The sequence below is a fragment of the Cydia splendana genome, chromosome 16 (assembly GCF_910591565.1).
Source record: "Cydia splendana chromosome 16, ilCydSple1.2, whole genome shotgun sequence".
In the NCBI taxonomy this organism is placed as follows: domain Eukaryota; kingdom Metazoa; phylum Arthropoda; class Insecta; order Lepidoptera; family Tortricidae; genus Cydia; species Cydia splendana.
This window is the reverse complement of record NC_085975.1, coordinates 11,535,076-11,559,891: the sequence shown is the minus strand read 5'-3', so window position 1 is coordinate 11,559,891 and position 24,816 is coordinate 11,535,076. Positions and strand designations below refer to the sequence as shown.

General features: G+C 37.6%; 1 protein-coding gene across 5 annotated transcripts in view; it reads right to left on the bottom strand.

The window, feature by feature from the left end:
* LOC134798247 (sodium channel protein 60E-like) overlaps positions 1–24,816 on the bottom strand; it is a 302,130-nt gene that overhangs the window by 64,788 nt on the left and 212,526 nt on the right. For all 5 annotated transcript variants that reach the window (XM_063770625.1, XM_063770627.1, XM_063770626.1 and 2 more), the window contains exons 5-6: positions 21,231–21,451; positions 853–1,045 (exon numbers count right to left, since the gene is read on the bottom strand). In XM_063770625.1, coding sequence (XP_063626695.1) covers positions 853–1,045; positions 21,231–21,451 — 414 coding nt within the window. The remainder of the gene's footprint in view (positions 1–852; positions 1,046–21,230; positions 21,452–24,816) is intronic.

Here is a 24,816-nt window from a genome sequence, read left to right as displayed (position 1 = left end):
AAAAACGTTTATTGCCGTTTATAAGAAACCACACCGAGCCTGTCATATTCTGGCCTGATTTAGCGTCCTCACATTATGCCAAATCTCTTTTAGAATGGTACACTGAAAATAATATCTCCTTTGTACCGAAATTAGCAAATCCACCAAACTGCCCAGAACTCCGGCCGGTAGAGCGTTATTGGGCAATAATGAAAAGAAAATTGAACAATAGTGGTAAAATTGCTACAAATGAGAAACAGTTCAAAAGAATGTGGGATACGACATGTAAAAAGGTGACCGAAAGTGATGTACAGAGATTGATGGAAGGAGTCCGAAGCAAAGTCAGGGCATTTTACCAGTGTTAATTTGTTAAACAGGAGGTTTATTAATTTTAAAGAACACTAATAAAGCTTTAATTTAAATAGCCCATGAAATTGTTTTTCTTAGTTTTTTTTCTAATTTGTCGTTATAACACCGACCACTTTTTATCGTGGACAGACTTTAGTACATCAGGAAACCCGAAAATGATTTTCTAACTTTTATGTGGAATAAAATCGATATGGGTAGCTGGGTAGTAAGTAGTTACGAACATATATATTATCTTTAGAGTGTCATCCAGATAGGGCAGTAAGGGAAAATCGGAACGACACCGACGAGCCGATTTTAGAAAATCAGTTACTCAATGAATTTTAGATTTTTCTAAAGTATTTTAAATATCTGGATGAAATATTCTGTAAATATGAAAAATATTGACACAGAATGTTGATTTACGCAATAATTTGATATTCGCGACTTTTTGCGTCGAAAATGGTTTGCCAGACTATATGTGGATTGCCGAGCTTTGCCTTTATAAAGTTCTAATTGTGACATTACCTGTACCAAGCGTCATCCGTGAAATTTTCCCCCTCCACGCCCTGGTAGTTCAGCACACACTTGTTCCTCAGTTCCCCCATGTAGACCTGCAGCGCGAACAGCGCGAACACCATCAGACAGAAGATGGTCAGCGTCATGACCTCGGCCAGCTGCTTGAAGGAGTGCAGTAGCGCGTTGATGATGGTTTTCAAGCCTGTAAATAATAAGTTTTAAAGTTAGTGTCAGAATCTGATTTTAAAATCGCTAATCACCTATACTGCCCTACCACGCGTAAAGGATAACTCACGCTAGAATGGTCTGCGCCCGGGCCGGGGCGTCCAACAGTTCAGTTTTCTGTAGAAAGCATCACGTGATCACCGATCACCAGTCATAGAAAACGAAGTTTAATGCGAGTTCTATTTATAGTTTGTCAAAGGACTGTCTCATTTCAATCATAGACAGAGAGAATCATACTATCTTTGTCTTACACTAGTACTAGCACCCAAAAGTAAAGGATGAGTATAGTTTTCCTAGTTCTTACTGACTGACAAATTGGTTTGACCAACTATATATTTGCAACTTGCGTTTCTTCAAACAAAAACGTCACTTTTGACACTGACATATCTAATCCATATCGTATCTAGATTTAGACGTAATACTTATTTGACGTATCTTTGAAATTTGAATCGGGCCGAGAATTACATTCGCATAAATTTATAATATTAGTAGGGATTGTTGCAAAACAAAACATAAATACCTTTTATTTTGTTACTTTTATCGCGTCAATTTACCAATAATTCAAAAATATCTCGATAAAACTGCAGTCAATTTCTGTATAACACAGTAAAAGTTTTTCAGTGTCCATTTTAACGAACCTAAATTATCGGACAACGGGAGCGCGAGTTAAAATACTCGTACCGCAGGCGAGGCGTTGGAAGCGGAAAAACGTGAATGGATAATAAAACTGTAGCAGTTATCCATTTTGTTTTTTGATAACAAGTTAGACCAAGAAAAGTCTGCAGCGATTTTGATAGCCCACGAAGTGCATGTGTTATTAAATTACGTAAAATATACGTCAAACTTCTTAAAAATTATGACGTATAAATAACACTTGCACTGCGTGGGCTATCAAAACCGCTGCAGACTTTCCTTGGTCTAATAAATCGGATAGAAATATAAAAAGTAGGTTAGTTGACTGTGACATTTTTGTGTAATGTTTCATATAAATTCCATAGTAGGAAATCGCTATAACAGTTCTAAAAAAGAAACTGATTTGACTAGTAATACCCTATTATTATGGTTATGAATACGTCTCTTCCTAACTCCGCATGTAAGTAAGAGACGAGCGCTTTAACACGTCCCTAATTAATTTTCATTCCACTATGACACCACATATCGCTTCGACAACGAAACGCTTTGTGTGTCTCTCTCTCTCTATCACTCTTTCATATTTAGTGCGACCGTAACAGTTGCGTTTCGATCGCTACGGAGCGTAAGCGATTGGCATGTTGGCTACGCGGCCAGGCGCGACCATAGAAAAGCTTGCTAAATACAACAACAGTTTTAACTCGAAGCGTAAATTACGGTTAATTTCACAGTATCATATCACCGCCACAATACTGCGAGCTGATAAAAAACAAAAGTGAATACCGGCCCTGCTAGGTTTATTTGCGGTCCGGATAGAGGCGGGGCGCGGAAACGGCCGGATTATGCAGTACAAAACATATATTCCAATTGGTAGATCGAGTTCCGACGAGTCGAGTTCTCGGGTTCCAGGGGGTCTAGCCAAGATAACAATCGTACATCGACAAACGCCAAACGAAAAGTAAATAAGTTTATGGCAAAAATTTCATTTTTGGTAAAGGCTTCTATCGCTGACTGTACTTACGACTGACAACTAATACTCATCGAGACAATCTAAAACCCCTAACAGAATTAGGTTGCGTTGTTTCATCACAGAGTTCTTATGGCCACCTCCTGTCTCCATCATCAGATCAGCTCAATGGTACCATAATATTGCATTGTCATCCGATTTAAACATGCATGCAAAATTTCAGCTCAATCGGAAACCGGGAAGTGTATCAAATTTAACTTGCAAGATTTGATTACAGACAGACAGACAACGGGACAGGTGAAAGTAAATAAAAGCTTGTAAAATGTGTCGGAATGACAGATGCTACGAAAAGTCACGTGACTATTTCCATACATTATTTAAGTTTCGATTGGCGTTTTCTATCAACGATTGTCACCTTGGCTAGGCCTCCAGTCCCAATTTAACGTGACCTTGAGTTTCACATCAATTGGCCCTTCTGGTGGGAAGTGACGAAAGATCGATATACCTACTTAAACTAGAATTAGATAGTCCCCAAACTGTTATTTGTATGGCGTACCGAACTATTTGAATACCTACTTTGGATGCTACCTACTATACGACGCTGACTGTACAACTGCCATTAAACAGCTTTTAAACTTGAAAGGTAGGTACTTACCTAAAAATTATAATTTACCTACCTAATATTGCGCCTAACAGTAGTACTTATTAATAAAATGCCTCCGTAATTATCTTTTAACGCACACAAATGTAAAAGAAACAAATAAGATATAAAATACTGGCATCTTCACTATCAACGCCATACGCCATGAATAACAGTATGTAATAACACCATAAAATTCGCCCGTATTGGGTAAGCTACCAGAATGACACCCCAGTGTATGCAAATGCTTGATTGCTATCTCGTTAATTCGCACCTAATCTTTTATTGCGGCCCTACAGCTGTTGGCGGTGTAAGTGAATTTCATTACAGCTTTGTAAGCGAGCTTTATGAGATTAGAATAATAAGGATTTGCATGGTTACATTGCTCAGAGACTTTATTATTTACTGCAGGAAAAGTGTGAGTATGAAAGACGACGAAGAAAAAATTGGCCAAGTGCGAGTCGGACTCGCACACGAAGGGTTCCGTACCATTATCTATAAAAACGGTCACCCATCCAAGTACTGACCCCGCCCGACGTTGCTTAATTTCGGTCAAAAATCACGTTTGTTGTATGGGAGCCCCACTTAAATCTTTATTTTATTCTGTTTTTAGTATTTGTTGTTATAGCGGCAACAGAAATACATCATCTGTGAAAATTTCAACTGTCTATCACGGTTCGTGAGATACAGCCTGGTGACAGACGGACGGACGGACGGACAGCGGAGTCTTAGTAATAGGGCCCCGTTTTACCCTTTGGGTAAGTACGGAACCCTAAAAATTACACTTGATAATTCTTAATAAACAGTTTCAGATTGGTTGGTAAAGATTATATGCATATTCTGAAATAATGATATCTAGATTTTAGAAACAATTTTATCGAAACATAATGCGCCTGCCGGAGAGACAAGAAATATTATGCATGGGTTTGTCCAAAAATTCAAAGTACCATAGATTAATCGAGCAAAATAGATTAATCGATTTTCATTATTTGACAATATCGATGCACGATTCGATTAATGGGGAGTTTATCGATTTTTAACGATAGGTTCCCATCCCTATACAATTGAATGATATGAATGAATGATTTACAACCTTGACATTTTAATATGAACTTTATTTCTATGCGCATAATCTCTGCGCATGAAGAAAAAAAATGGCGGGAATTAAGACTACAGTCTAATCTACTTTATAATTATTGCTTTGTGTAATTATTTTGCGAATAAATAAAGATGAGTTCAAGTGAAGATAGCGATACGGACCATATTTTAAACGAATGTTTGCTACCATTAAAGTCTAAACAGAAATACATAGGATCATATGAGTGTTTTATGAGATGGAAAAACAAAAGAAATGAACAAAACTTAAACGAAGACGTGTTTTTAGCATATTTCACTGAGTTGGCAAAGTCTCAAAAGCCAAGTAGTCTGTGGGCGCAGTATTCGATGCTCAAAGCAACTATGCGAATAAGGCACCACGTACTCATGCAAAACTATGAAAAACTTTTGTCATTTCTAAAGAGGTACGCGGTTGGCTTCAACAGCCAGCAATCAGAGGTTTTGACTGAAGATAACGTTTTGCAGTTTATAAACGAAGCTCCAGATAAGAAATATTTAGCGACTAAGGTAATTTGAAATTATAATTTGTTTTATTTTCCAGTATAAATGTGTTCTTACTTTGTCGACAGATCTGTCATCGTTACTCGCCATTGCGCCGCCCAATTGTATGTAAATGTTATTGAGTTTTACGAATTTGTTTATGGCTCTTATTACAAGGGCGTTAAATTATAATTTTGTAAAACAGCCACCTTGGTGAAGTGCAACATTTACTCGTACTATAAATAACGCGGGAAAACCTTATCAAATTTTCTAATTATAAGTAGATTCGATACGATGCATTCATTGGATTCGGCAAATAAGCAATGTGTAGTATGTAAAACGTTATTTTTCACTTCAACAACCAATCAAAATAGGTATCTTGTAACAATAAAATTTCGCGTTCCCATTAAATTGTTTTGTTATATATACCTTTGTTTTGTGTATTATTGTGAAGATTTCCCTAAAATTGTTACAGGTTGCTCTCATCATGGGCGTGGGCGGCGCGTGCAGCTGCAACGAACTCACCGATTTAACTGTCAACGATATCAAAACACACGGAGACGTGATGCTCGTACAGAATAATTCCCAGCACAAAAACCGTAGGTTTATAATCCGCGAGAAATTTGTACCCTTAGTGAAGAAATACCAAGCTTTGCGGCCCAAGGAAATGCCGACGGATAGATTCTTTGTAAATTATAGGGTTGGCAAATGCACGAAACAGGTTATAGGAAAAAACAAATTTGCCACGTTGCCGAAACAAGTAGCTACCTATTTAAAGTTAAACAATCCTGAACGGTATACTGGGCACTGCTTTAGACGGTCGGCGATTGCTTCTACCACTTCTATGACATATAGACTTAGACAAGCAGTACCTTTGGAGACTTTAGTGAGCCTAAACAAAGAGCGGGCTTCAACTGTTCAAGCAGAGAACAAAAATTATGAAGTAGATGTCAAGGTTGAAGAAATGGATGTATTTGAAGAAGAACCTTGGTTGAATAACGAGTTTCAATTTCCTATGGAAAACGGCAACGATATACCAACGCCTTCGCAATCATCTGTTTCTGGTCGACATTGTGGCGTCTCGCACAATAAAGACATTCATGGTGATACTCCTGATGATAACGACTCTGTTCATATCATTGAAGAAGAAATTGAAACTGTAGATTTAACAACACTACAGGAGAATCGTCAACCTGTAACAGTCACACAAGGAACTAACATTGCCGTTAACGGAAATAACATACGAATTTCTTTCTTAAACTGTGGAAATATTAGAATTAATTTTAATTAATAAAGATGGCAATTGATTATATAATTTAATTTTTTTGCCATACATATTTTCCTTTTTTTCCTAGGCTCCCATGAGCCGTGGCAAAAATGCCGGGATAACGCGAGGAAGAAGAAGACATATTTTCCTTTTAGCAGGCGCCTATATACAGGCTGATTCAGGAGACGTGAGCAGGACTAATACTGCGCATTTCGTAGATTATAAGCAACACTTTCGTATCAGTATTAGTGAGGTTAACGTTAATTTTCTAGTCACGTTGAAAAAAAACACACACATGCGTGGTCACCCTAAAATTAGAATACTAAACTACCGATATTCTGTGTCAAATTGAATGTCACCACTGTCATCGCGGTCTGGTTACTTTTGAAAACTCGTATCTCACTCAAGTTTGACAGTTTATTTTCTTCGTAATCAAAAATTAAAGAGGTTTTATGCTTATTAATTAGGTCTTGTAGGGTGACCATGATTGTAGAGGATTAAATTTGCCCTCACCAAAAAGTTAAAAAATAGGAAAAAGTGTGGTTGTTTCCCCTAAATACGACGGTGATCGATCAATTATCAGTTACTGAGTGTGCAGGATTAGTCCTGCTCACGTCTCATGAATCACCCTGTATAGTACGGACAAGAAATTGTAGAAATTTATTCAGGGCGCCACTTCCTACGTAACTGTCACATTTTTGACGGAAAATGCTTAAACATGGCAACAATTTAGTATGGAATTTTTTTAGTTCCATTTTATTTATTTTCTACTATTTTATGTCGCACTACACATTTGTCTTTCCTAACTATAAGACAGGTTGCCAAAATGTTCAGTAGGGTAAAATTGATGTTTTTCCCTACTTTAAATAAGTCGGTACTATTAATCGGAATAGTACCGACTTATCTAAAATACTAATACCTAATTTTACCTAGGTACATATATTTTTTTGAGTTGTAAATAGTAATATTATCTGGAATTAATGGACTGAGAATGTTATCGACGTCTCATCACGCTGAACTCAGAATATCTGTCATTCTCAGGTAAAACTTGACTGCTAACTGTACGGTTACCATCAGTTTGTCACTGACATAAACGCCGTCGAGAACGTAATTTACTTTCTATCCATCCCGCTCGCACTCGCATATTAGTGCAAACGGGACGTATAGAAAGTAAATTACGTTCTCGACGGCGTTTATGTCAGTGACAAACTGATGGTAACCGTACTGTTTGTATGTGTGGCAATGAATAGCTTGAATAGGTACCTTATAAGTTAAGTGTCATTCAGGTAGCTTTTTTACTAAGAATAACCATAATCATGACTTAAGTAAGTAGAACATTATTATGACTTTAGGTAACTTTGGTTCTTAACTTAAAGTTCAACAAATAAAACTCCCACGAAGTCTGCTTGAGTACAGTCAAGTGTAAAAATATGGGTGCACGAAATAAATATGTCCCATAGCTATTATGTCAGCGAATTAAGAACTATAGGACATATTTTTGAGTAAGTTATATGTACCCATATTTTTACACTTGACTGTACAAGCATAAGCAATAAAGCAAGCCATGGAACATTAACACGCTTGACAAGGCCCGTGTAGCTTTAGAACACGAAAACCGGTAGCGGAACATGATTCGCTAAACGGTGATGTGTACTGTACATATTCCTACCTACTTCAAGAGCGCAGGCGAATTTTATGACCAACCAGTGTAGCCACTCCGTCGTCGGCTCATCGCTGTTCATTTTTATTCCCTGGAACCTATTTCTGAGAAAACCCTTTCGCGAATTCTGCAATTTGAACACGAGGCGATAGTACATTTCTTCAAGAAAAGGCGTACACAGGTTTAGAATGGGTCGGTAACGCTCATATGTCACTTCAGGAGTTGCACGTGTTATAGGCCACGATAACTGCTTATCACTGGCGGTATGATGATTGTTTGCCACATACATGGTATGTATAAAATACAAGGGTTTCTAAAAGAAGTATGCATAATAATTAGTGTCCGACCGAAACATGTTTTTTTGCCGAAACCGAAACCGAATGTTCGGCTTTGGCTCTAGTTTCGGCCGAAACCGAAACCGAAACCGAACCTTTTGTAGATTGGTAAAATAGTTGAAGAAATGTATAAAACCGCTTTTACACACATATTATGGGGCTGTCAACACCCAATGTCCTTGAAATTGATGTTACTTAAGCAGTTTTTTAAGAAAATTACTAGAGTTAGACCAAGATAATTCTGCAACGATTTTGATAACACACGCAGTGCAATTGTTATTTTAAACGTCAAAACTTCTATGAAATTATGACGTATAAATAACATTTACGTCACCCACGGGACGGGAAGAAAATCTCACTTCCTGGCCAAGGCAAGACGTAAAACGTTATACAAACCACGGGCGGTAATTCGTAAAGCCCCAGATCGTATATTTATGCACACACAAACACCTGCGATCTGGAGCATTTACGAATTTACCTCCCTAGTTATGTAATGTACTATTGCACTAGTTGCACTGCTATCAAAATCATTGTAGAATTTTCTTGGTCTAACTCTATTCATTCACCAGTCAAGCTAACTTGTAGATATAGGGTCAACTAAAAAACCAACCATAAACGCGAGCGCAGCGAGCGCGAAATTTTTTGTTCACAAATATCGCAAGGCCGGGTACCGATCTTTAACTGGGCCTAATAGTCCGAAGTTCCCCAGTGAGGCGAACTTTCATGCGAAGTCAAAGTCGTGCTTCAGGCTTCAGGATAAGTAGTTGAGCACAGACTCCAACCAATGTCCATTGTATTAAAAAACCGGGCAAGTGCGAGTCGGACTCGCGCACGAAGGGTTCCGTACCATAATGCAAAAAAAAACAAAAAAAAAAGCAAAAAAAAAACGGTCACCCATCCAAGTACTGACCACTCCCGACGTTGCTTAACTTTGGTCAAAAATCACGTTTGTTGTATGGGAGCCCCATTTAAATCTTTATTTTATTCTGTTTTTTATTATTGTAAAACATTTATTTACATACAATATATATACAGTGGTACTACTAAACGAAATTAATAACTAGCTTAAATCTAAAATAGGCCCTTGAGGCATTGTACCAAGGATGCAATTCTGTTTTTAGTATTTGTTGTTATAGCGGCAACAGAAATACATCATCTGTGAAAATTTCAACTGTCTAGCTATCACGGTTCGTGAGATACAGCCTGGTGACAGACGGACGGACGGACGGACGGACGGACAGCGAAGTCTTAGTAATAGGGTCCCGTTTTACCCTTTGGGTACGGAACCCTAAAAAGCGAGACCGCAGGCCGAGCATGGCGCAGCGAGGCTAAATGCTAAGCTGATGTAGAGGACATGTGGAACACAAACCAATGGTAAATTGAGGTAAAAAGTGAGGCTAAGGTCGAGCATTCGTATGATAAACTGTACTGGGGACACTTTTAAAATTTGCCATTAGAGGCTGTATGTAGGAAAATGACTGAATAAGTTGATTGAATAAGAGCGAAAAAGACATCGTTCGACTCGGGCCGACCTGATACTGTGGGCCCCGACATGCTTAATCCGGCCCTGCTTAAAATTACCATTAAACGGTTCTAATGTCTTTATTTTTTTGACTTATGTATGTGTAAATATTTATACCTAAACCGTTAACGAGTATATTACACAAATAATACACGTTTATTTTTATTACAATAGTTTTCTTATTATTTCCTTAAGTGCTGGTGGCCTAGCGGTAAGAGCGTGCGACTTTCAATCCGAAAGTCGCAGGTACAAACCCCGGCTCGGACCAATGAGTTTTTCGGAACTTATATACGAAATATCATTTGATATTTACTATTTGCTTTTCGGTGAAGGAAAAACATCGTGAGTAAGCCGGACTAGTCCCGATAAGGCCTAGTTTACTCTCTGGGTTAGAATATCAGTCTGATGGCAGTCGCTTTCGTAAAAACTAGTGCCTACGCCAATTCTTGGGATTAGTTGTCAATTGGACCCCAGGCTCCCATTCCCATTGCCACGGCTCGGCAAAAATTCCGGTATCACGCGAGGAAGATGATGAGTTTTCTTATTATTCTCTTGCCCAGTAACATGCGACAGTGCGATCTCATTCACTCCGATACAATTAGACAGTGTGCGCGTTATAGGTATTGACAGCCTCTTAAGTCCAGTGGCGCCCTCATTAGTGGAATTGTATTTTATAATAAACCAATTAATTTCTGTACCTATACAATACATGAATCAGTATATGTAGGTATTAATATTGTTGTCCTACTTATTCCCCAACTTTTGGTCTTTGTCCGAAGTACCATTTCGTAAGTTTCGGCCCGGCCGAAAGGTTCGGCCGGTTTTTGGCCGAAACCGAAACTCCAGCCGAAACATGATTTTTTGGCCGAAACTGGCCGAAACCGAAACCGAAACCGAACCTTCGGTCGGACACTAATAATAATCAAATAGCACTTTTGCTAATTCGCTCGAGCCTTCAATCGTCGGTGCTTAGAAAGCGATTACTTAGATCGACAGCCTTTATTAAATCGGGACCAGCCGGCCTAGCCAAGGTTACAATCGCTATCGCTTCGACAACGAAAAGCATTATGTCTCTCTATCACTCTTCCATATTGGCGCGACAGTGACAGTTGCGTTTCGATCGCTACGGAGCGTAAGCGATTGGCATCTTGGCTACGCGGCCTGTCACTTGTGCCGATGACTTGGCAACGTTTCAAGTAAGAGCCAGTCAACGCGAACAAGTTTGATTCTATAATGTAATACTGTTGCATGTTCATTCAATTCGAGCTCTTGTTTGCGACGCTATTTAATGTAATTAATGACTGGTAATTAAAAAATACCTAGTCAGAAAATCAAGGCAGTAAAGGCGAGGTGCTTGGGTGCTAATAAATGGGTGTTTTATCCCATATATGGCGCAGTGCAGCTTTAATATGGATACCTACTTGAAGTAATAGTTATTTACGATACAAGTGCGATGCGAAAATAGGAAATTCGCAACGAGTGGAGAATTTCAAAACACGACCGAAGGGATTGGTCTAAATCGACAAGAGTTGCGAATTACCTATTAGCATGTGTATCGTACAACGTTTTACAGTACATGTGGCCCTTTAAATTTTCGACGTAGTTACGTAATGTGATTATTATAACTTCGGTGTCGTAATGGAGTACCAGATGTACTGTAAAAGTTTTCATTTTACCTATCTATAGTAATTATTAACAATTATTGATGTGTGTAGGTACCTACTATTTATAATTTATAAGCAAAGTAAGTGGCATTAAAATTCGATACGAATTATAACTATTATAAGGAAAAATTACGAATACTGAAATATAGTAGTATACCCTATAATGGACACGGAACCAGTAATGGGACAAAAAAACACAATTCCTCTAAAATAAGTATATAAAAGTAGTTTATAAACACTGGATATATTTTTATCATAAATAAGAGTCCTAGAGCTGATTATGTTTGAATTTTTATTAAATTCGGTTATTTTTTAAGAAATGTGCGTCAACCCAAAAGTTGTCGTGCCACTGAAAAAAAATATCACTAAAAATTCTTAACAACTTCGCTAAGAGAGGTGAGTTAATTTATTAAATTTTAATTACTTAATACTTGATGAAAACTAGAATGTGTTTTGTTAATTGCATTTACCATGAGATAAGGTATACAACACACTATGTTGTGACTCCACAGATGTAAAAAAATAGTGGTATTTGGCCCAATCCCATTATAGGAGCTGTAAAACTGCATACCTCCTATGATGGGACAATTGACATAATGATGCTTGCCATGCCATAATTTCATGTTTTAAACAATACAGAAGTAAAATGTAGTTACGAAATATGTCAACCAGGAGGTATTCTCGGACTTAGGATAAATTAATATCGTTTTTCCAAACTTTTATTTAACTTGCCTAGTTAGTTAGTGTGGGTCAAATCTTGGTAGCTGAATTTGACCCACTTTTCGATTTCCGATTCAGTTGAAATTTTGTGTAAGTACGTAATTAAGTATGCAAATCGGATGATAATGCAATATTATGATAACATGGACTTGATCTGATGATGGAGACAGGAGGTGGCCATGGGAACTTTATCGCAATAAACCCTAACTAATTGTGTTTGGGTATATTAGAATTGTCTCAATGGGTCTAATACAATAATAATTGGCTGTGGAAAGAAAAATACATTCAGCGATAAAAGCTTATATCAAAAATTGATTTTTTTGCCATAACTTATTCCCCATTTCAAAATTTTATACTGATAGAGCAATGTCCATTATAGGGGGCCCATTACTGGATCCACGTCCATTACCGGGGGCCCATTACTGGAGCTTTGGTGTCCATGACTGGAGAAAAAAAGCATAGTTTTAATTTGTTAATTATGTGGAAACTCATTGCAGTATCTTTGATACAACACGCCTAAAACATGAAAGGCGGATAGGACTTTCATCTTTTAACACGCTAAGCGGAAGACCATTTACATGTACAAGGGAAATATCATAAATACTCCAAATTTCCTCTTAAGAGCCAACAGGAGTGGTCATTCCTCCATACAAACGTAGTCCTCGTTTTCCTCCGTGGTTTTTGAAGCTAGAGCAATGATTTTTTCAACACAGATTAATATTGTCAATATCTGTGTCGGACCGTTTTGCTTTTTTTGATATTTTTGTTTTTTAAGGCGCTAGAGCCCTTCAAAAACGGCCAAAATGGCCTAATAGACTATGCCGCAATGAGAGGCGTGGTATTCAAAACTGATATCAATTAGCCAAAAAAGCAAAACGGTCCGACACAGATAATTTCATAATCATTTAGATTTCCAAATTTGGTTACGATTGGTTAAGTTTTGGGGGAGGAAAAAGAGGACTACGAAACCTCGATTTTTGTCATTTTTACGCAGGATTTTTCGCCTCAGCTGCAGTTGTCCCTATCGCACTAATTTTAGGGGCGGAGTCAAGTTTCTAAATACGTACACAGCCAGAAAAGTGATGGGCAATAGTCGACATTTAATGTCGATAATCTAGTGATGTAAGAAGTTATCGATAAACCGTCTTGTGTGAAAATATCTAGATCCTAAGATACAAGGGGTTTTGGGTTGAGAGTAGGGAACACATTTTTGTAGTTATGATATACAATCTATTATGAACTTTTTGATTCTAATATTTCAAATTAGAAATCAAAATCAAAAATATTTTATTGCATGGTTAAAATGGGTTAACAAAATTTTTAGGTACCTACAGGTACGCTTCGTAATTGTCGAGCAATTTAGGGTCCTAGGGGCTATTCATAAATTACGTCATTTCAAATTAGGGGGGGGGGGGTCTGGACATCGGATGACGGTAGCATGAAGTAGGAGGAAATGGGGTCATTTGAAGCATGATTTTTGGATGATTATAGGGGGGGGGGGGGTCCAAAATCGTCAAAAATCGATGACGTAATTTATGGACAGCCCCCTAGCTGAATTGGTTGTTCCATACTTACTCGTGCTCTATGGAATGTCCAATTTAGCTAGAACCCTAAATGGCTCAACAATCACGGAGCGTGACAGTACTAATGATTCATGTTCTGTATATCCTGCCCTACAATGGCGTTAATATTTGGTTGTCATGTCTATACTTCGTTTTTAAGCATTATTGAAAAAAAAAAAGTAAATACCTTCGAGCAACACGGAAGGGAGGCGGCATTCGCACTATTTCCCCTCTGCCGAGGTACAAGATTAGCGCGTCAATCTAATCTAGCGCGGGCAATAAAACTAGTTGCACTTGGATTTTTCACTAGACCGAGTCCAGACGCGCGCGTGAACACTGCTGCACAAAAATGCCTGTTTGCTCGGTTTTTTGTTATAAAAAGAGGTCGGGAACATCAAATTTACAAAAAGAAAGTGTTACATTTCACATGTAATATTTTTTTTACATATCATACGTTTAATTACATTCAAACACAATTATTATATTTTAGTCTCATGTAATTGTTGGATTTATCGATTTTGCTCGCTCAGTACAAATTGCGGATCGGTCGAGCGACAAATCCGACTTCTCATCTCTCAGAATACAATAACATACTTCAACGAAAATGTGTTAGTGTGCGTGTTGTGATACTTGTCACTCGTCCGTACACAAAAAGAGATCGAGGTTTGTAAGATTTGTCTTTGACGTGTGTCATTTTCTATGTATTTGTGTCGTCATTACAAATTGGATTTTGTATGTAAGTGTGTGAGAAGTGCGACTGTGTGCACCTTTCCCCCCGCGAAAAATGGCAGAAAGATTTGTACGGTGAGATATCGCTTGGGCCCCTCCCTTCCGATGTGTCGGAAGCCGGTGTTGCTCGAAGGTAAATACTAATATTAACCACTAAGTACATAACTATTACAAAAAAAGCTAAATAATTATACGATTGCATGCTTAAAAAAGACACGTCACCTTCACACTAATGCTAAACAAACGAAGAATAAGAACTAACAGCGATAAGACCGCCTGTTGCTACCTTTATCTACATTGTAAATCGGTTTTAGGGTTCCGTACCCAAAGGGTAAAACACGGGACCCTATTACTAAGATTCCGCTGTCCGTCCGTCCGTCTGTCACCAGGCTGCATCTCACGAACCGTGATAGCTAGACAGTTGAAATTTTCACAGATGATTTATTTCTGTTGCCGCTATAACAACAAATACTAAAAACAGGATAAAATAAAAATTTTAGTGGGGCCTCCCATACAACAAACGTGATTTTTGACCGAAGTTAAGCAACGTCGGTCGGGGTCAGTACTTGGATCGGTGACCGTTTTTATAAATAATGGTACGGAACCCTTCGTGTGCGAGTCCGACTTGCACTTCGCCGGTTTTTTTTAAATTTGTTTTTAGGTTTGTGGTGTAATAAAGAATATTTTAGAGTCAGACCAAGAAAAGTCTACAGCAATTTTGATAGCACACGCAGTGCAAGTGTTATTTATATGTCATAATTTCATAGAAGCGACGTTTGAAATAATACTTGCACTGCGTGTTCTATCAAAATCGCTATAGATTTTTCTTGGCCTAACTCTACTTTAAATTACAAAGTAAGGCCTAAATTATAAAATAAGGCCCATCAATGTTTTTTTTTTTGTGTTTTTTAAACTTGATATTTTGTCTATAGTATTAGCGAACATGGCCTCAAAATTTAAACCCGCTTAAGAATCGGGCCTTATTTCGTGCATTATATACAATACTACCCATTTTTGTGTAGTCATTATTTATACTATAGAAGCATTGTTTGAGTAGCCAATTATTTAAACAGTATTTTTTTAAAGGGCAACGGTGGCAATATTTTAAGGTCTGGATAATAAGATACAGATCTTAATAAGGATATCAATGTAAGTGAATGTTACCATGACTACCAAACAAACAAATGTGATAGAATTTGCCAGCTGGCATTGTAACATTCAGACAGTTATCTATGTACCTAATCTGAAATATGAATAAATTAGTAATATTTTAAACAGGAAAGTAAACCGAATTTTGGCCTTTTGCTGGACACAATCACAATAGTAATTTGTTTTACAAGAGGGCAAAGTTTATCGCCACCGGTTGATGCATTTGCAGCACCAATGGTAGAAAATGCAAGCTCATCATCAACTGCATAATCGACGTTTGATATGACTATTGAATCCGAGCTTTTTGATCATGAATCATGATAAAACAAAATTTTAGAAGGTCGCAGAATAGTGGATTTAAAATATTTATTTTCTGTGATCTCAAATATCAGGCACGATCATACAAATTGTACATTTGCTGATCTTGCCTTTGTCATTGAAAGACGTAAGGGTTTACACAGAGAATATATATTTAAGTGTAATATGTGCAAAAAAAAGGAAACGATACACTCTGAAGACCCAAAAAGAAAATGTTAGTAAATACTGCTCCTCCCCATGGTTACTTGGTTCCTTATTCAACCTACCTGAAATTAAACGAGTAGGTTAGTAAATTATATCATTTTACATTATAAAGTTAAATGTTTAGGTATCTCAATCACTTACTCACTGGTGGACATGGACGCAAAATTTTTGCCCATCTACTTATACTATCTTATAAAAAATGAAATTTTGAAAGTTAGCACGCTTAAAGTTCGTTTTTAGGGTTCCGTACCTCAAAAGGAAAAAACGGAACCCTTATAGGATCACTCGTGCGTCTGTCTGTCTGTCCGTCTGTCACAGCCTATTTTCTCGGAAACTACTGGACCAATTAAGTTGAAATTTGGTACACATATGTAAATTAGTGACCTAAAGATGGAAATGTTTTTTTTATAATTTTAAAATACATAGGTTCGAAGTTATTTAAGAAAACAGCCAAAAAATTACCATTCACCCCCTTTTATCTCCGAAACTACTGGGTCTAAAATATTGAAAAATACACAAAATAGTTCTTTACCTATAGATGACAGGAAAACCTATTAGAAATGTGCAGTCAAGCGTGAGTCGGACTTATGTACGGAACCCTAGTTTTTGCATTAAGGTAACAGATTTTGACATGTCTTATTAAAAATTACCATTGAAAAATAAGTCATAGCAAATATGTTAGAATTATAAATCATATTAATCATATTAATGAGCAAGAGCACCCTAAACCGGCGAGCGTGTATGAGGAATGTTATGAATGTGAAGGAAGCGAAAGTGGTATGTCAGGATCGTAGCAAGTGGAAATCCGTGGTCTCTGCCTACCCCTCCGGGAAATAGGCGTGATTGTATGTATGTATGTATGTATGTATGTATTAATCATATACTTTTTTATATTCTTTTGCTTTCATAAGTAATATAAACTAATTTTTGAAAGCGTTTTTCAATAATTATTAATAAAAAGACACGTCATGATTGTTTACCTTCTTTCTAATGCTAAAAAATAACGAACTATAATAACCGGGCCTTATTTGGTACAGAACCTTGATTTGATAGGTACATCGGATATTCTGGGCCCCTGAGTTTGTTACGTAAAGGACAAAATGGTGACATGTGGTTAGAGCTGATACTGTTAAACTAGTGGTTCTGTGCGCTAAGTATAAAAAATAAGCTTCAGCGAACTCATTAATCCTAGAAAAAACCCTACACCCTACTGCCACTTAAGTCAGTCTTGAGTCTTTGAATCAATTTCCGTAGTAGTACTAGTACTACTAAGGTACTAGGAGGTAATAAGGCCTATAGTAGGTATAATAAGGCCTACCTGAAAAATAATGTTCTTACAACAGTGTAACCGTGTTAGTTATTTGAGTAACATATATGTAAAGTGATACAATTAAAAGCTAACAGCAAACCAGTACATAAATTATATCTTATGTACTTCTTATGAATTACACTCTTATAAAGGTTTCGGCTAATTACGCTTAATTACTTGAATAAAGGTAGATGAATTGCGTGCGGTCCAATAGGTAACCACAACTCACGGAGTCCAAAACAATAAGCTGATCAGCAAAGTCAAGTAAACAAAGCCAAGTCACAGTAGTAGAAAGATTATCGAGTTCCGTAAACGTAAGCCGGGTCAAAAAATTCAATCGCAACACAGTAAGTAATAAGTGAACGCCTCGTGGCAGTAACGCACGAAAAATAACATTGCAAATTGTCGGCAATGAGGCGCGCGCGGGTGCAAGCGTACGCATCTGTGTGCGTGCATTACACACACAAATACAGTCTCTCACGCCCCGTCAGAGCGACGGGTATATTCAGCTTGAAATCTCAAAATTGACTTTTAGCTCAGCTCCCGTTTCGTCTTAAATGTCCCATGACTGGTGCTGTTACTATAATCATATCCAATGTAAGTACAGTCGGCATCAGATATATCGGAGCGGCCATGGTGTTCACAATATCTGAACACGCACTTATAACGCCTTGACAATAGAGGCGTGCTCAGATATTTATGAGCGCCTTTGCCGCTCCGATATATCTGATGGGGACTGTACCTACAGCTGCTTTTCGCAATGAACATAACCGAAAACCGCTTGTCACCCGCCGGACTTCCGAGCAACGTGCCGCGCGAACGGTCCGCGTCATTTCACACCCAAATACTGCCTAATTACCATCCACTTACTGTTGTTAAAACGTCGTATTTGTCTACAAACTCTTCTAACTTACGCCCTTTTCGGGATGGAATGCGCCTTCGGTCTTTATACTTGCCCTAATGGAGTTCGTTTAGACTGACGTTTTGATGTAAACGATATTGCTGGTGTTTATTCTAACAGAAGCGCTTTTAAAAGTGTTGTAAAGTCTGTTTTGATTTCACACGAGCAGTAGTGTAGTAAATAAAGGTAGTGGACCCCGCAGTAATTCCTCAGCCAGAAAAAACTTTACAGTATGATAAAGTATCAATAAGTAAAAAGTATTGTATAAATTTCCAAAGAATAATAATAATATAATTAAAGTAAATACCTAAAGTCTTAAATCGTTAATAAGTTTTTACGGAAAAATGCTCCGTTCAAACTTTCTTCACCGGACATATTCATGTAACGTATTGCAACAATATATGAAATATCAAAAAAATAACCTTGCAGAAATCCCAGTATTAATAAAATATAATTTTTTGGCGTGTCTTGGACCGGAAAATTGCTCAGTCTAATTTTTTCACTGGAATGCCATTTTATTGCCGTTTTATACCTACAAAATGAAAATCTAAAAATTTTTCGCTCTCAGTTTTTAATAGTTCTATAATACATACATTTGGGTACGCATTTTTTTTGGATTTTCTTACCCACTGCGCCAAATTATATTCTATGATCATATAAGAAGAAAAAAATGACAGAGCAATTTTCCGATGAAAATGAGCGGCAAAAAAAGGAATTATCATAAAAAAATATTCTCATGTTTCACAAAACTTTTAGATTTTTTTCTAGTATCACATACTGATACAAATAACTTATTTTGTAAAATAATTTTGGACTGAGCAATTACTCGGTTCAATATATAATCAGATTTGTGTTTTTACCTAACTTAGGAGTGTTTTTTTTTTGGATATTTATATGTTAGTCTCGGCTCATGCTATACAATAACCTAGCTAAATTTCATCGACTGAGAAATTAATGCATGGGTCTCCATACAACAACTTGCTTCATTTACTATACTACAGTAGGTATACTCAAAAAGAATAGATAGTATAGAGGGGTCCTGTCATTGTAAATTTTGTAGTCACTGTAAATTTACTGCCATCTATCGACACACGACTAAAACTCAAAATGAAAACGTATAAAATTATCAAAAAATGTATATATATAGATAAAATGATTTTATTATTTTTATTTCATTTTGATCTATGTTCATTCACTGATATCTATGTGTTAAAATTGTTAAATATGAAACGGCATCGTCACGCCATCTAGCCGAGGATAGGCTAAAGGTGTGTGCGCCATCTATCCGAGAATGACTTTTACTTGAATTCCGAGGCACGTTTTTTCCTTAGACTTTATTCGTCTTATACGAAGTTACATATGTCTTTGGTATACTATTTGTTGCAGGTATTAAGGACTGTTCACACTTATGTGCGAATTACGCCGCGATATCGTGAATGCGAAGTGTGTCGTGGATTTCGCACATTGTTCACGCCTTCACGCCTTGTTCCTCGTTTTTTGTCTCGCGACACAAACACAGAGCAACACAGGAGGCGTGTATTGCTAATATAGGGACCGTGCGCGTTGGAGGGTCTGCCAACTTGTGGCCTGAATCGGAAACATATGTGCATATGTACATTGCCAACGCAAGTGCTACCATCTACCGTCCTCGTCGGTATGTTACCCTTGTGCATAGTAGGTTCTGCCATCTTGTGGGCTACATCGGAATCATAAACGACACATTTACGCCTCGCGCCAGCAATCTAACGGCTCCTATGCTGCCCCCTATAGTTCATGCACGGGGCCTATACTTACTATACTCTTTGCTGTCTATACAGCACATACCATAGAGTAGTATTAAGAGAATACGGTACAAACAGTCAGTGTCGTGAAATATAGGAAAATAATAAAATATCGTTTCCGACAACATAGGTAATTACTACTGTACCTAATTACCTACCTAGCAGTGTTCTATGCATGTGTGCATTATTGTCTTAAGCTATAAAAGCTGTGTGAAGCTCAAAAATCCACCAGTAACAGCAGCACTAGTCCAACGGTAACTATTCCTAAGCATAAGTATATTTAGGTACTCGTTGTAATTAGGATTATTCCAGTTAAATTGCCCTCATTCTGTTGTAGCACTTTTATTAAGCGGCTTCATGCTTATACCTTTACCTAATATAAACTTAGTAAGGAGTTAACTAAGTAAAATGAAAATGAAGGAAAGCCACTTGCATCGCTGCAGGTCGCAAGCTGTTTAAAGTTGCTATTAATTTATTCAATTACGAAACACGATACGTGCCATCGACTATCACAATTCTTCGTAAGCGCTTGTCTCAAAGAAACCAGTGTCAGTTTGAGCTCTAAACCCGTGAAAAATACGAGTAATCGTGGATCGTACTACACCGGTTTTGTTTTTAGTCAACGCTGCATAGGAATAAAGGGCTGTAAATCAAGTCTTACACGTGAACGTTTGATTTATCAGTCGATAAATATCGGCTGCACGTGAGATGTGTCGAAGCGGAATAACTGAAGCGCTTCTGTTCCGTTTAGGTAACAATTTCGCTTTAATTTATTTATGATCACGGTTAGTACGAGTAGGTACCCGTGTACTTGGATATGACCTTTAACTTAACCCTTCAATGCATGGGTTTATATGTGCCTGGGGTAATAATAAGAGTGAGAGCGAGAGGGTTGGATCGCATGGATTCCACTCCCATTTTTGATAGACACCCCCTCCAGGGCGGGTCTGGTAGCCCAAGTCGCGTAACCCGAAGTGCAGCCAGTTCACGAGCCCCGCATTGACTATGACTTCGAGTGCTCAAAGGTAGTCAAGGTATGTATTAGATATGATTAACCCTGAGGCGCTGCTAACTATTGTATATTTTTTAAAGCCTATGGTGGGTGAGGTGTCCCACTGATGGGCAAAGGCCTCCCCTCTCCCTGTGCTGAGCAAGATCCCGCTATGGAACTTTGTATATAGTATAATTAAATTACCTTATTAACTTACCAGGCATGATGGACACGGTCTTCAGCGCCCGCAGCACCCTGAACGTCCTCAAGCCAGCGAGGTTCCCCAGGTCAAGGCGGATGGTCGCGTAGCCCGACGTGATCACCACGAAGTCCAGCCAGTTCCACGGGTTCCGCAGGTACGTGTACTTGTTCAGGATGAAGCCTTTCGCTATGCACTTGATTACCATCTCCAACGTGTAGATTGCGAGGAATATGTACCTGGGGAAGAGAGAAAAGTTTGAGGTCAGTGACATTAATTATGAATAATAGGTGGTTGCGTTCTCGCGCGCGAGTCAATACTTGAAGTCGCGCTTGATGTATGGAGTCGCGCGTGAGAACGAAACTCATGCTAGACCGTTAGGTATACGTACATATTATGTAAACAAAATAAAACTAGTTCTAAAATATGCTTTAAACTTTTCGCGGCGTAATGTTTTAGGTTAAAGGCAGACCCTAAGCCACGGAAATTAATATCGTCAGTAAACTATTATGTCTGCACTGTAGAAGTCTAATCCGTCAGGCGAGAGTTGGTGAAACCACAACGCTGTAGTACAAAATCGATTTCATAATACAAGGTCCACAATTTCGTCTACCAAACCCCTATGTCCGATTGTTTACTGTACCAATATAGCAGTTTATTTAGTAAATAAGTACCAGTGTTAAATAGGTACGATTTTTAATAACATATCTTAAAATATCAAGATTGTCATAAAATCTACCAATTTGCTGTTAATTTGACATTCATCATCATCATCATCATCATTGGCCACAGCATCTTGACAGATGATTGTTGCAGCGACAGTTTATTAAGAAGAGGTCTGTGCGCCGTCGGAGATCGGAGGTGCGACACACCTTTTCCTATGGCTGTAAAGTCCAATCGCAGCACGACACTTCCTGCCACAAAGATCGCAAGTGAAACGCGAATCCGTTGATGGTTCCTGTGAAGCCCGAAGTCTTTTCTGCTTTAAATCATCGAGCCAGACTTCATCATGCTTCGCTATGCCGTCATGTAAAAGTTTACGCCACTCCGCTCTTTTAAGGGCTTCCGTTTCCCAGGTGCTCGGGTCGATGCCAAAGGACAACATGTCCCGCTTGCAGGAATCCTTAAAGCAGCAAAGGGCGTCCGACTGGTCGTTTGGCGTATGCAATTTCACTCAGCATCACTGCCCGGGGAAGTCTATCTGAGTGCATACGTAAAACATGGCCCAGCCACCGCAACCTTCCTTGTTTTGTGTTAATTTGACATTATGGCGCTAAAAAACAGCCTTTTACGCTCTCTAGTCACGAAATGAAGAGAAAAACCCTACCCCATGCTGCCGCTCTGCTGCATGCTGTAAGCATTTAATACTAGCCTGCCTGCATGCAAAGGCATGCATCTACTTACTGCAGCATAACCTATTGTAGCTACTAGATACCTAGTAATATATATATATTTTAGTTTGATAACTAGTGGAGCCATAGCTGCCACGACAAAACATGTGGCGATTTAAGTTGCTAAATTCCGTTCCGCTCCGACGTCGGAGTTTAAAGCGTGGAAAATTTAGGTTTAGTGCACTCGTGTTAGAACTCTGCATAAAGTACTTTTGAAAACGACAGGCAAATATAAACTTATTTCACTAAATATAATGCCCTAGCGCAAAACCGCATAATCACATATATGTACAATGTTAGAAACAGCAAATTGATTTTAGGTACTATCAGTAACACTTACATTTTACTGAAACTTTCGATTGAGGTTTTAAATTATCTATTTCGAAATGAGCAGAAAAAGGTTTCAGCCATCAGTTTCGAAGATCAACCAAATTAAAGCATAGAAAAATCTTACTTTAACGGATAAAGGTTGATTTAAAGTATTTTGTCCTAGGCAATTAATGGAATATTTATTTACCGAAAAAAAAATTGAGATGTTTTGATGAACGTTCACCCGTAATACAAAACAAGCGTTCCTTTAAAAGGTCGGGACATTTTTTATTCATTGTTTGAGTCCCTTCCAAAGTAATTTCCGTTGAGTTTTGCTATGAGATGAAACAATTGCGTCAGGGAGTGTCGACTGTAATAAAAACGTAAGCTTTTGTAAATAAATATACTTGGAATGAAAGGTAAACCTAGCTACTTATTTTTGAAGTGAAAACTTCTTTAGCGGCGCTGTGCACTTTTTGTGATGGGAAAAAAATGTTAAACTCGCAACACGTGACCTGGGGGCCGATTATTGAATTTCGACCGCTCGATTTCGTGTATTTCGTTAAATAATATCTCCACTACTAAGCATTTAAATTCTACTAATAGAATTGAAATCGAGTGGTCAATACCAATAGATTCCAAATTTCGATCGTTCGTATTTCAAAAATTAGGATTTCGCCGTTTTCCACCGATTTTCGAGTGACGAATTCGAACGATCGAAATTCAAAAATCGGCTACCTACCTGATGGAAAAACTGTTACAATTGAGTTTTCACTTATGCCGGCACTCTCGGAGTGCAACCCGTTGTTTTTTTGTTTATATTTTGATTATGAGGGAAAAACCATATTTAGTATTTTTAACCTACTACTTATCAACTAAATTTGTGTATGTAGGTATAGCTTACTTAGTATCTAGTCATAACTTATAACTCAGATACCATGTAGTTTGAGCGATAGAACTCTATAACTAATTATCGCTAACATATGTTCAGTGCTCTATTAGAACACTATTTAACTATTTATTATTATTCAATTGTAATTTCACATTTATTCAATTGTAATTTGGTGTAATTTAATTTAATTGTATATAATTGTGTTATTCAATTTATTTATTAGGTAAGTTGACATTGTTTATATGGTAATTTTATGTTGTACTATCTTGTGAGCGTTTTGGGGCCACCTGTAAGCCCGCAAGAGTTGAACACCAATAAAATAAATAAATAAATAAATAAAATAAATAAACCTGATTGTCCTGAATTAAGTAACATAAATGTTAAGTCAAGCCAGCTTTCGCAAATTTATAAGTAGATGTAGGTACACAATCAGTATTTTAACTTCAAGTCCATAGTCTAATAAAACATGGTCTTCTCTTCCCAGAGTGACACAAGCCTAAGTCACAATAACATTGCTACTTTGTATAGCGCTATTGCATACTATTATATAGCGCTGTCGCTAACGTAGGTTTGTGTCAGTCACGTGGTCGGAAGAGAGTACCAGGCGGACTATATTATTATACCATGCTTCGAGTCTATAGATGTATTTTTTATAATAATAAATGATAAATACATTTTCTACTTAATTATTCTGAATCTGAATAACCCAATATAAAAAAACACATTTAAACCAAAATACAAAAAAGTAAACACTCTATCTATGATTATAAATTTACTTTTCATTTCCAGCAAAATCAAAACCTACAGACAACTCCTTATCAAAATATAAAGCTAGTTATTTCCTATAGGAGGCCTATTTAAAGCTTAAAAATCTGATTTGGATTCGTTATACGATGCCAAGCTGACACGATTTGAAGTACATCTTATCATTCTTATCTTTGCTCGCATGCCTGCGAGACATGTCATATTTATAATCATATCGATATCAAGTTGAATTCAGATTTTAAACTTC